Source organism: Dipodomys ordii, unplaced genomic scaffold (assembly GCF_000151885.1).
Source record: "Dipodomys ordii isolate 6190 unplaced genomic scaffold, Dord_2.0 Scaffold37, whole genome shotgun sequence".
NCBI lineage: Eukaryota > Metazoa > Chordata > Mammalia > Rodentia > Heteromyidae > Dipodomys > Dipodomys ordii.
In genome coordinates this window covers 708,557-722,722 of record NW_012267253.1, presented here as the reverse complement: position 1 = coordinate 722,722, position 14,166 = coordinate 708,557, and the positions used below count along the sequence as shown (strand labels likewise).

The following is a 14,166-nucleotide window of genomic DNA, read 5'->3' as shown; positions in this document are numbered from 1 at the left end:
AATGTTTTCAAAACATTAGTAATGCCATATATGTACTGTTTCCCTATGCAAATAGAGTTTTTAATACCTGAAGCATTTTCTTTTAAACATCAAGTCTTTTTCACTTACAGAAGCAATAAGACAGAGAATTTTCAGAAGACTTCTAAATTTTCATATCTTAAACAATTTAGGTGACAGTTTAGTGTAGATCATTTAATCTTGGTAGTCAAGTCATAATTACAAGTATACCTTTGCACTGAGTGGTTAGTATCAAATGTTTTTGGACCTTAGACAACTTTAGCAGAGTGAATGTACTATGAGTGTACTACAGATCTTTCGACTTCCCATGGGGGTAAAAAATGTGATTATTGTGTGTATCATTACTGCACGTAAGCAAATGTTAGTGTTTGGTAGGCAATGTAATATGAAGATGTACTTTTACAATCAGGATTTAAACCATGGTGTTGGAACTTAGGTAGATGTAAAACAGCTTAAATTAGAGACCAAGATATGTATGATTTCTAACAGTTTACTTCACCAAGTTAAACTGTTTTGATGAACTACCAGTTGTTGGTAAGAAGAGCAGTTGCAAGCTTGGGGGTAGCTCAGTGTTAGAGTGCTTGCTTAGTGTGTGGGAGGCCCTGGGTACCATCTCCAACATCTTGAATTACAAAAAAAGCATTAAAATGAAGGTAGTTGGTGATGATGTATTGATAAATATTCCTCCAAAATTGCAGGAATTCCATGTATTGGTATGTGCTCAATAGTGTTGTGTTACTATAAATGGAAGCTTTATTAAAATACTAATAATTGGAATTCACTGTAATCCCTGATAGCATGTAATGAATACTAATACTTGGTAGATGACAGCTATCCCTTAGTCCTATATAAAAATGAGCATCAGTAATGCTATATTCTTCCTTAAAAAAGAGAAAAGGGCTTGGGTTTAAATTTTTTTGTTATTGATTGACTGCACATCATGAAGACTTTTGCATGCATCCTAGGTTGTGCTTCAGTATTCATAAATTCAGAAGGACCTATGATTTATAAGGTGTGTTTCTAAACCTCTTGGAGTTTCTAAACTTCTACCTTTCTTCTAATGCTGTAAAGATGTCCTGTGCCTAATTTTGAGTATCACAGTTTTCCACACTTATTTTCTCTTCCGTACTTTACTTTTGTTTGTTAAAAAACTTGGAGAAAAGTTCAAGATTGAAAATGTCATAGATGGGCTGGGTGCTAGTGGCTCATGTCTGTAATCCTAGTTGCTCAGGAAAATGAGATCTGCGGATCATGGTTCAAAGCCAGCCTGGGCAAGAAGTCTATAAGACTCTTAGCTTCAATTAGCCACCAAAAAAGCTGGAGGTGGATCTGTTGCTCAAGTGTGGTAGAGTGTTAGCCTTAAGCACAAAAGCTCTGAGTCCCTGAAAGCACTCAGTCCCTGAGTTCAAGCACTGGGGGGTATACCTCTCCCCACCCCCAGCCCCACTCCCAAGTCAAAGATGGGAAAATCATATGCAGTTGTTTAAAACTACTTTAAAGTTAGTGAATTGACTCTTAATGAGGATTTGAAGTGTGTGTGTGTGTGTGTGAGTGAGTGAGTGAGTGAGTGTGGGGGGGAATAGTTGTAGATATTGAACCATTTCCTGCTGTTTTCTTGATGTTTCAAAAAAATGGAGATTGGAGATAGTAAGACAGCTATGTATAGATGAGGCATATTAATAGGTTTTAGTTTTCCTAAGTTAGAAGAATAAAAACTAACCTAAGAGTACATTACAGTATATTCAAGATATTTGTTCTATTTGTATAGAGATAGCTTTCTAGATTTTGTTGTATATTATTCCTCTAAAAAAAGCAGTTTTAAAAATTTTAGCTAATATTTATGTGTATAGTAAGATTATAGAATAACTTATATATTGCCCAGAATGTTGGATTGGCTCCCTTGCAGCTCTGTAGCCTAATCTAACAGTGTTTTTGTTCAGTTACTGTTTTTAAATTTTTTTTTAAGCTGGGCATTGGTGGCTCACATCTATAATCCTAGCTACTTAGGAGGTGAAGATCTGAGGATTATGGCTCAAAGCCAGCCAGGCAGGAAAGTCCATGAGACTCTTATCTTCAATTAACCACAAAAAAGCTGGAAGTGTAGCTATTATTCTAGTGGCAGAGCACTAGCTTGAGCATAAAACCTCAGGGACAATGCCCCCCAAATTAATTAGTTAATTAAGTAACAAAAATAACTTTTAGCATGGTGTATATAGGTACGGTCAATGTTGTATCTGATACAAATAAATACTGATTTTATTTTATGCTTAGCTATTCATATACTTGAAGGGTTTTGTCTGTACATCAACCTAGCTAATACTGAGTTTAATTTTGGTTGGGGAGGATTGGGGTTAGAGGATTGGTTGGTAAAGTACTTGCCTTATGCACAAAGCCCTGGGTTCAATCTCCAATACCGAGGAAAAAAAAGTTTTTATATATGTTGAAATTAACCTACCAAAGTATTTGCAAATGGAGGTATGTGCATGTATTCTTCTTATTTATTTACTTACTTAATTTACTTTGGTCATTTTTGTAGGATCCCATAGTCCATTGTTGCCTTTACCGAGTCGCTACAGAATGGGCTCTCGAGATACACCTGAGCTTGTTGCATATCCATTACCACAAGCATCTTCCTCTTACATGCATGGAGGAAATCCCTCTGGTTCAGTTGTAATGGTTAGTGGATTACATCAACTAAAAATGAATTGTTCAAGAGTTTTCAACTTATTCTGCTTATATGGAAATATTGAAAAGGTAAGGTTTATTTTGCTAGAATGTCTGTTAGTGATTCTGAAAAGGATGCAGACATACATCTTCTTGTATTGGGAATATCTAACTTACTTCAGTATTGTGATCCATATAAACTAAAAATCCAATATGCCTGAACTTCAGAGATTATATTTTTGATAAGTATTTAGTATAGATTGTGATAAAAATATTTAAGATGACCCAAAGTAGAACACACACACACACAGAACACACACACACACACACACACACACACACACACACACAGCTTTGCCAGAAGTCTTGAAAATGCTGTAAGTTACCATCTGAGGAACAATTTGCTTTTTTTTTTTTTTTTTTGTTAGCTCAGTCAGTGTTTGAAACTGACCTGCTTAGGTAGAATGTTAGTACTGTAATATTACTTTTTCTTATTTTAAATTTTAGTGTTCTTTTTCACAGTGATAAAAACCAGAATACAAGTATTTGAGTCACTAGAATATGGGAGGGCAAACATGGCCTGGAAAGTTGGCGTTCTTCTTAGTTTATTAATTCTAAAGTCTCCTTGAAGTAGTAACAGCTTTTATGAACTCTGAAACTATTGTATTAAAGAAGAAGAAAAGAAAATGTTGTTTGGTCTGAGGATAAAATTTGGAATTGTTTTTCTTATATACTGGCCCAAGAATATGTGAGATAGATTTACAACATTGGATTAAGTAGATCAAAAGGCGTAGGTATTTATCTTAGAGCTAGGTATTTAGTTGAGGTCTGAAAACAATATTTGGTAACTAGGCTTTAATGTTTATTTTAACTTTTCATTACATAGCGTCTTTTTTCTTTATGCTCTTTCTATAAAATCAGACTTAGGCAGTTTGATATCTTCAGTAGTTTTTTGTCTTTTATGTTATGAACTGTTTCAGGTGATTTAAAACCCCAAATATTTTTGTTTTTCTAATAAAATTTAAATTTTCCAAAGCCAAGCACTAGTTGCTATAATCCTAGCTGAGATCTGAGGATCCAGTTCAAAGCCAACCTGGACAAAAAAAATCCATGAAACTTATCTCTAAGTTAACCAGCAAAAAAGTGCAAGTGAAGTTGTGGCTCAAGAGATGATATGCCAACCTTCAGGGAAAAAAAACAAACTGAAAGTGCAGGGCCCTGAGCTCAAGCACAGTAGAGGCACCAAAAAATAAACCACAAAAAACCAATACAACTTATGACTAATTCTAATCTGTTTCACTATCACCTTGTTTTTAATCATTTCAGATATTTAATAAAAATAATATGTATTATAGATAATAAAGGTATAGAGATATAGATCTATATGTCTATCTTGAAGATATAGGCATATCTGTATATAATAAAAATAATATATATTATATATAATAAAGATGTAGAGATATAGATCTATATAAAAATCTAGATAAAGATCTATACTTACCTATGGAGAGAGAGTTAATTTTTCCTAACTTTTTAAGGGAGATTTACATATATTAGAGGGAATTACATATTGTAAATTTAGTCACTATTAGATTTGTTAAATATTACTGATTAAGCTAATTTGCCCATAAAGATAAATTGACTTCAAGTATAGTTGAAAATTCTGGTACTATTAAGTTTTAAGTGTACGTATAGTGCAAAGTACTTAGATATCCTATTACAATGAGAAATGGAAGTGATAGCAATAAGGATTTGTCTTAGGTTTTTGGTATTCTCTTGAGATTGACATGTAAGAAGCTAGTTGGTATCATGTTGGTTGTACTTACTAGTTTACCTGAGGACTTTGTAAGGACAAGGCTAAATGATTTAACCAATGATCTCATCCAATTCTTACAGTATTATTCTATAATTAAAATAGTGTGAGAGAATAAGTATGACCTTTGCCTAAGGACATGAAAATTCATTACTTATTTTTAAACTGCCCACATCTTGCACTTGCCCTACTGACCATGCTGCCTCAGTATTATTTTGTGCTATTTACTACAGAGCATCTTGTCTTAACAGAAACCTCTAATCAGTTTGAAGTTATTATTTATTTACTTAAAATTTTTTGACCATGTACTTGGAAGAGTATGCTTATTACTAAATCTCTAGTACCTAACATAGTGCTTATCAAAATATTTTAGATACTTGTTTATTGAAAAAATGGATAGTGAAAAAAATCTAGTCACTCACATTTTATAGGGTTAGCTAGTATCTCAAGTAAATTGTCTCCAAATTATATAATTAACAATTAAAAGAGCCAGGATAAGCCAGTGCTCATCTTCAGTGTGCACCGAATATAGAATATAGTTATAGTCTTTTTTTTAAAACCTTATTAAATTTTGATGAGTATCTTATTCATGGCAGATCTGGGTGATCTTCTGTTTTTTACTTTTACCACTTAAATCATATTGTCTTTTAGAAATTGTTTCTATGAAAGGTAATTAAATGGTCTCTTTTGGGATTTTGTGTTAACAGGTAAAATTTATGAAGACTATTCCTGGCACAGCACTGGTAGAAATGGGTGATGAGTATGCTGTAGAAAGAGCTGTTACACATCTTAATAATGTTAAATTATTTGGGAAAAGACTTAATGTTTGGTAATTATCTTAAGTGATTATTTAAAAATATTTAAAATTTTTGTTCTTTTATTAAAGACATTAATTTCAATTTTAGACTATTTTATAATAGCAGAATCTGAAATAAGCAGTAGTAGTTTTGATATTATAGACAAATTTTAGAGTTAATGTAATTCAGAATTTACCCACATATCCTTAGGTTTTACTTCTGTGATATTACAACAGCATGTTAAAATAGACAAGTATTTATTTTAAATGTTTTCTAACATGAGCCTTGGGCTGGTGGCTCATGCTGAAATCCTAGCTACTGGGCAGGAAAATCCATTAGACTCTTTTAACTCAAATTAACCACCAAAAAAAGCCAGAAGTGGAGCTGTGTTCAACTGCTAGAGCACTACACTTGAGAAAAAAACAAGAAAGACAAGAAAAAGCTTAGAGCCAGGCGCCGGTGGCTCACACCTATAATCCTAGCTACTCAGGAGGCTGAGATCTGAGGATCGAGGTTCAAAGCCAGCCCCAGCAGGAAAGTCCGTGAAACTCTTTATCTCCAATAAACCACTAGAAAACCAGAAGTGGCGCTGTAGCTCAAGTGGTAGAGCGCTAGCCTAGAGCTGAAGAGCTGAGGGACAGCGCTCAGGCCCAGAGTTCAAGCCCCACAACCAAAAAAAGAAAAAGAAAAAAAGAAAAAGCTTAGAGACAGTACCCAAAAACCTTAATTCTAGCCACTGAACACAAAATGTTTTCAAACATAAGAATGGATTTTTCTTTCCACTTGATGCCTTAAACTATAGGAATGATTGATTATAAACCAGATACAAATAACCCAAATACAAATAGTCTGTTATATGTGTGGAACTATACTTATGGGTTTAACTAACCATAGATGAAAAATGTTCAGGGAGCCAGGTGTTGGTGACTCATGCCTATAATCCTAGCTACTCAGGCTGAGATCTGAGGATTTCAGTTCAAAGCCAGCCCTGGTGGCTCAAAGTGGTAGAGCTCCAGCCTTGAACAAAAGAGCTAAGGGATAGCACCTAGACTCTGAGTTCAAGCTCCATGACCATCTGGAAAAAAACAAAAAACAACAGCAACAACAAAAAAACTCAAAAAGGTGTACATACTTTCTTCATACTATTATTTTCTAAATATAGTTAACAACTACTTATAGCATTTACATAGCACTTTATGTTACAAGCAATCTAGTTATGGTTTAAAGAACATAAGGGGTCATGCATAGATTATATGTAGATTGTATGCCACTTATATAAGGGACTTGCATTTTTGATACCCATGAATATCAAAAGGATATCCCCAAGGATACAGTAAATGAATATACTTTATTTAAATAGCCATAGATGCCTTCTTTAGTTAAGATTCATGCAAGCATTTTGTTTTTTACCTAACAATATATTGTGTATGTTTTTCCTTTCCGATTTTCAGTGTGTCTAAGCAACATTCAGTTGTTCCAAGTCAAATATTTGAGCTAGAGGATGGTACAAGTAGCTACAAAGATTTTGCCATGAGCAAAAATAATCGCTTTACAAGTGCTGGCCAAGCATCTAAGAATATAATCCAACCACCCTCGTGTGTGCTACATTATTACAATGTTCCACTGTGCGTCACAGAAGAGACTTTCACCAAGGTAGGTGCTGAAATCTGTAGTGTATTGATGTTTCCTATTTTAAGATTTGTATCTTTTGAATGCCTATGTTTGTTTTGTGTGGAGGGTGGGGTAGGTGTGGGTGTATATATGTGTGGGTATAACAGGGTCTTACTGTATAATTAGGCTGGCCTTAAACTTTCAATCCTGTCTCCGCCCTCATAGTTCTGGGATTGTAGGTGTGTGCTACTACATTTGGTACTTTTGATATTACTAGTATTTTGTTTATTTGACACTTTTTGATAGCCATTCTTTCACTATTACATTTTCTGGATTATGTTCTTCATGAATCTTTCTTGGTTTGTGGCTCAGTCCAAGAGTTGGAATGATAATGAGATACCTTTACTTCTGCATTCAGAAACTTATTTGCATTCAGAAACTTATTTTTACCATAACTTTAAGCTTCACACAAAACTTCATCCATCTTTGTCATTTTCCATATATAGGGATGCTTCAGAAAATAGTTGATTTTCTGGAACTCCTTGCCTTAGATACTAAATATATATTCTCAGGCCAACCCTGAGAATATATGAAAAAAAAAACCTGTGTTTTTATTGTAAAGCATGAAAGTATTTACATAGTTTAGAAGTTTCATTATTAGAATTTTTTTTTTATGCCAGTCCCAGGGCTTGGGCCCTGCCCCTGAACTTCTTTTTGCTCATGACTAGCACTCTACCACTGGAGTCACAGCACTGTTTCTGGCTTTTTCTGTTAATGTGGTATTGAGGAATTGAACCCAGGGCTTTGTGCATGCTAGGCAAGCACTCTACCACTAAGCCACATTCTCAGCCCTAAAAATTTCTTTTCTCAAAGAAATTTATGCTAACCTGAAAATACACATTGGATTCAGTTGATTTTGTACTCAGAAAAGTGAAGGTAGGCTATTTATTTGGACCATATTTTTAATGAAGTTTTGCTTTTCTTTGACAGTTGTGTAATGACCATGAAGTTCTTACATTTATCAAATATAAAGTGTTTGATGCAAAACGTAAGTGAACATTCACTTTTTAAAAAGTTTTCTAGATAAATTGAGGATAAGCAAATAACAATTGGGCATATGTTTTGTTTTAGCCTCTGCCAAAACACTTTCCGGACTATTAGAATGGGAATGTAAAACGGATGCAGTAGAAGCTCTTACTGCACTTAATCACTACCAGATCAGAGTCCCGAGTAAGTACAATACTGAGTGTCTGAGTGTCTCATAATTATTCAATGGGACTTTATCTTCAGAAATATGAGACAATAATTTGAAAGCATTTTGGAGGGAATATAGGATATTAGCCTTGCACATTCTATGTGTACGCTGTACTGTGAAGAATTTTTGTTGATGTTGTTTTGTTTTTGGTTGTGGGGCTTGGACTCAATGCCTGAACACTGTCCCTGAGCTTTTTTGCTTAAGGCTAGAGCACTCTGCCACTTTGAGCCACAGAGCCAATTGCAATTTTCTGGTGGTTATATGGAGATAAGAGTCACAGACTTTCCTTCCTGGGCTGGCTTTGAACTATGATCCTTAGATCTCAGCCTCCTGAATATCTAGGATTATAGGTGTGAACCACTGGTACCTGGCACCCAAGATTTTTAATACAGAGAGGCAAAAAATATAGAATGCAGGGCTGGGAAGGTGGCTCAGTGGTAGAGTGCTTGCCTTGCATGCATGAGGCCCTGGGTTTGATTCCTCAGCACCACATAAGCAGAAAAAAGCAGAAGTGGCACTGTGGCTCAAGTGGTAGAGCTCTAGCCTTGAGCTGAAGAGCTAAGGGACAAACAGTACCCAGGCCCAGAGTTCAGTCCCCACGACGGACAAAAAAAAAAGTATAGAATCCCACAATCTATGTCATCCTTGTATTAGCTACCCATTGCTGTATATTTACCATAAAATTTAGAAGCTTAAAACAGCAAACCTTTGGGCTGGGGTTATAGCTTAGTTGCTAGATCACATGTGAGGCTTTGGGTTAGATTTCTAGCCTGCAAAAACCAATGTTCTGGAAATCATAGATATCTTAATGTATTTTGTAATTTTCCCCTCTTCTTGTCTTTTAATTGGCTTTTATATAAATATATGTAGTATTTTCTGCAAAGTGGACTTTGCTACTTAATTATGGTATTTTTTTTATTTGTAATATGAACTCACTAAAGAATATCTCTTAAAGCTTTCAACACTAGGAATGTAGCAGTGAACAAAGTGCCTGTTTGATGGAACTCACTTTCTAGTAAATTAGTAGCTAATCTTCCCTTTATTGTACAGACTTCCCCTTATGGTACAGATAAATTCTCCTTTGAATTTTTGTTTCTAAACTTGTAAAATAATGAAATAATTTACTCTGCCAATTCAAGGTGATCTTGAAAGTTTGAAGTGATTAAACTATTTATTTTTTTACAGATGGTTCCAATCCCTATACTCTGAAGCTTTGCTTTTCTACATCATCCCATTTATAAGAAGAGAAGAGCATGTTAGAATTTATGTTCATCTTTATTACAGTTTTGAAGCTACAATTAAAAAAAATATCTAAGATGGTTGATCTAATTATTGTTGCCTTGCTTACTTTAAGATCCTGTTCTGTAATAAACATATTTTGCCTCAAGTAAATTGGTTGTAAACTTAAATATTGTTTTCATTTTAAGATAGAGTATCATAATGTAGACTGTCTACAGTTTCATTGTAGATTACGTACATATATGATTCTAACTGTATTACTATAATTTTTCTTCCACAGTAAAATATATTTGCATTCTTAATGCTAATTATCTGCAAGTATTTTTCCATTGTGTGAGATTAATGCAGGTGAAGGTATTGCATTTTAATATAGAATTCTTATCATATGTTTAGATGTTGAAGTATGTTACATTAAACATAACTTGTATTTATTTTAATCAAGTTTGAGAATAACATTGAACATGCTGACTTTCAAGATCTATAGATTTAGCTGATTTTATATTTTTGAAAGGCTAATAGACATGGATACACTTGTACAGTATGCACTCAAACTTATTTAAATTGATGTATTTTTTTTAAGTCATTGTCCATTTGTATTGACATGCTTCTGTTTCTAGTTGCAGTTTGGAGATTTTATAAAGTTATAATAATGAGTTAATGTGTTCATCTTCATTTGTTGCATGTGACCTAATATTGAAAATTTATCTGGCCTTGAGATTTTAGTAGAGGTTATAATGAACTCTTCATCTATATGAAGATCTAAGATCCATGGATAGCTTTTACAGAGCTCATGAGCCCCAAAAATTATGTGTAGAATTTTGGTTATTTACATTTTCATTTTTCACTCTTTGATCCATCATAATATATGTATTTTTCTATATGGTACAAGATTTAAGGATCTAATTTTATTTTTAATCAAAATGGGTAGTTAATTGTCTCAACACCATTTATTAAATACTCTCCCACCATATCTGTTTCTTTTCTTTTTACATAACCTTATATGTAGGCAAATGAGTTTTAAAAACTAAGCATATTAAAGTAGGAACTATTAGTGCATTTATTACAAAATTCACAGCTTTTCAGTAATAAATGGTATAGCTATTTTGTTTTCATCTTTAAAAGAAGAAGGAATGTGTTTGATCTAACTAGATAACTGGGAAGTCCAGTGTTGGCAGAAGCAGTGTGTGAGCCTGAGACTTTTAAACAAATTTCAAGTTCCATTTTAGTCTTACTACTTTATTTCTAATTCTAATTTTTAAAAATCGTCTTAATCCTTTTAGAATTGAGGAAGGAATTGAAAACTAAGCTGTTGAATAGAAAAGTTAGATGGAAACTGGAAACACAGTAACATTTATTTCTCCTTGAATTTTTTTCTTCTTCATATATTGGGGCCTGAATTCATGGCCATGCACTGCCATTCGCAGATACGCCAAGTACAGCTTTTTTGCTGGTTAATTGAAGACTTAGTCTTGAACTGGCTTCTAGTGGAGATCCTTGGATCTCCTGAATAGCTAGGTTTATAGATGTGAGCCGCTAGCACCTGGCTTCCCATTGAATTTTGACAGCAATAGATCCCTTTTTTACTCAAAAATCTAGAGTTTTTTTAGACCTTCATCATGGATCCCAGTAAATTAAGCCAAGTGTAACTTGGTGGTATGATATGTAAGTGTAGGATATTGGGTTATGTGTGTTTCTTATTCAATCTCAGTTTAATGAAAGTACGTTTACCAGGGCTGGGAAGGTGGCTCAGTGGTAGAGCACTTGCCTTGCATGCCTGAGGCCCTGGGTTTGATTCCTCAGCACCACATAAGCAAAAAGAAAAAAGCCGGAAGTGGTGCTATGGCTCAAGTGGTAGAGCGCTAGCCTTGAGCTGAAGAGCTGAGGGACAGCACCCAGGCCCAGAGTTCAGGCCCCATGACCGGACCCCCCCCAAAAAAAAAAAAACCAAAAACTCCCTAGGTGAGAAAATTCATTGTAAGAATATCAGTAGCTTTCTTATGGTTATTTGGCTTGAGCAACACAGTTCACTAAGGGTCCCCATGAAGATTCAGCAAGCCTTTAGTACTCCACATTTAGTCATAGAAGGTAAACCTTAAAAACCAATTTATTAGATGAAACAAAATGAAGGTTCATTGCTTCTATTCTTCAACATGATTTTCAGTGCTGACCAAGGTTATTAGGGATTTTAAGTCTAGTGGATATTGAATCCATGATTCTGATTTTTTTTTTTGAAACTTAGCATTTCATCCACAGGCATACAAAAGTTTAAAACAATCATAAATCCCCTTCTTAAATGTGTAAATTACTATAAATTTAACACTCTTAACATTACTTTTAGCAGGCTTTGAACTTGAACAAATGCAGTGGGCTTAACTAGTAAGAGTCTAGGAGAACACTTGAAATTCTGTTTTAACTTCTTAGGAAGTTAGTAATGCTGGTTATTCCTAGTTATCCATCTTCAATCTACCTGGTTTCATAGAGAAAGGCTTGAGTGAGCCTAATTATCTTAGTCCATTATTTTTTGCACTGTGGCTTAAGAGAAGTACCTTTTAAGGGGCAAAAATGCAGAGGCATTTTTGGTAGTGTATCAGGGTACTCTAAAATTTTGGGTACTGGAGTTTAAACTTGGGGTCTTGTTCTTCTTAGGCAGGACTCTACCATTGAGCCATACCTGCAGCCTTATTTTTGTACTGGATCACAACCTACCTATATTAGGCTGGGATTGGCAGACAAATGCTTCTGAGACTACACTTTTCTGCCTAGATTAGCCTGGAACTTTGATGGTCCCAATCTTGGCCTTCCACAAAAGTAGGGCAAGTGCCTAGCTATTGATTGAGAAAGGTATGAAGAATTTTCCTTCATGGGCTGGCTTGAACCTCAAACTGCCTGTTCTCATCCTCCCAATAGCTAGTAGTATAGACATGAGCCACCAGCACCTAGCTAGGAATGTGCTTTTGTTGAGAAGGCACTAAAAACACTTCATGGTTAGGAAGAACTACTTGTACATGACTTGGAGCACTGCAGTAGATATGTGTGTTGTTTTGATCCTAGAATCTTTGTGTATAATCTTTAAGGATTATAGAATTATACACCTCTGCCCTTCTCCCTTTCCTTGTCCTTCCCTTTTCCAGGTGTAGTAAATTACAAACTAGATAGGACTCAGATTTTGTGATCTGCCCAAGTTTAAGCCTATTAGGAAGGAATATAATGAAGTTAAATTTGACCTCATGTCTGGATATTAATCTTCAAGATTTTTTATGGTTCTGGAGATCAAACTTGGAACCTTGTTCATGCAGGTAAGTATTAGGAGAAGGACATACGATCTATTATGGATTTGTTCAAAAAATTCATGGGTTACTTCATTTAATCTACCTAATTTCAATTTTGACCCTATTCTAGCATACACAGGTGCTTTGAAATCTTGCTGAGAAATTCAGTAGAATGAATAAAAATGTGTTAATGTGTGAAATGTATTTGTAAGTCTTCTAGAAGGTTTTATTGTCTTTTTTTTAACCTCAAGTGAGATAGCTAATGTATTTTGTGTGCTTAAAGATGATATGTGATGAAACTTGAAATTTTCCCACAGTAGGGAATAATTAATAGTAATGATGACCACATTGATGACCTTGATTATGTTAGAGCTTTCCTGCCAGACTATTTGTTAGATGGATAAATAGCATTTATAGAATTTCTGTCCATTGAAATCCAAACTTGTCCTACAAAGGCCTAATATATTCATTGATTTGAGCCAAAATTAACACCACTTGAGTCCCTACAGGGGTCATGTATTTGCTCTAAATGTTAGTTTCAGAATCATACAAACTTGTTATTTATCTTTCTGAGGAAGGTAAGGCTGATTTGGGGAGTTACTAAATAATCTACTAAATTTTGCTATTTTAGCAGGAGTTTTAGTGAATAAAAGATAGGATCAGGCTTTCTTCTATTCCCTGTAGCATGCAAAATACTACAGGGCTTCAAGCTTGCTAGGAAAGTGCTCTACCACATAAGCTACACCCTAGCCCAGCCCCTATTTGCTTTTTTTTAAAAGTAGGGTCTTGCCAGGAGCCTAGTTTCTTTTTTTTTCCTTTCTTTTTTTCTTTTCTTTTTCTTTTTGTCAGTTGTGGGGTCTGAACTCTGGGCCTGGGTGCTGTCCCTGAGCTCTTCAGCTCAAGGCTAGTGCTCTACCACTTGAGCCACAGCGCCACTTCCAGCTTTTTCTGCTTATGTGGTGCTGAGGAATCAAATCCAGGGCCTCATGCATGCAAGGCGAGCACTCTACCACTGAGTCACCTTCCCAGCCATAGGAGCCTAGTTTCTGATGACTAGGTTCTCAGACAAGACTAGGTGCCACTACCCCCAGCCTATTAGCTGAGATGCCCAGACTAGTCTCCAACCACTATCTTCTTGATCTCTGCTTCTTAAGTAGTTGGGATTACAGGTATAAGCCACTGTGCTTGGCCTGATTGGCAACTTTCCATTCTGAAATATGTATGAAACCAGATGAAGAGATAGGTGCCTGTTAAGCAGTAGTGGTTCTAACCTAGGAGATTTAAGGAATCGGTCACATTCTATTCATGCTATGAGTGAAATGGATGGGGCTGGCTGTGGATTGCAACTGTGTTGGCATACACATGTCATTGGATTTGGATATCTTTCTTTTTTTATTTTTTTTTAAATTTATTTGTGAACATACTGTACAGAGGGGTTACAATTACATGGGCAGGATAATGCGTACATTTCTTACCAAGCATTGCAGCCTCCTCCTTTGT

The 14,166-nt window shown here is 35.1% G+C and overlaps 1 protein-coding gene across 1 annotated transcript in view; it reads left to right on the top strand.

The window, feature by feature from the left end:
• Hnrnpll (heterogeneous nuclear ribonucleoprotein L-like) overlaps positions 1-10,051 on the top strand; it is a 33,439-nt gene extending 23,388 nt beyond the window's left edge. The window contains exons 8-13 of the mRNA XM_013018003.1: positions 2,555-2,772; positions 5,203-5,324; positions 6,744-6,945; positions 7,894-7,951; positions 8,035-8,133; positions 9,344-10,051. Of these exons, the coding sequence (XP_012873457.1) occupies positions 2,555-2,772; positions 5,203-5,324; positions 6,744-6,945; positions 7,894-7,951; positions 8,035-8,133; positions 9,344-9,399 (755 nt within the window). The 3' untranslated portion in view covers positions 9,400-10,051. The remainder of the gene's footprint in view (positions 1-2,554; positions 2,773-5,202; positions 5,325-6,743; positions 6,946-7,893; positions 7,952-8,034; positions 8,134-9,343) is intronic.
• Positions 10,052-14,166: the final 4,115 nt, after the last annotated feature.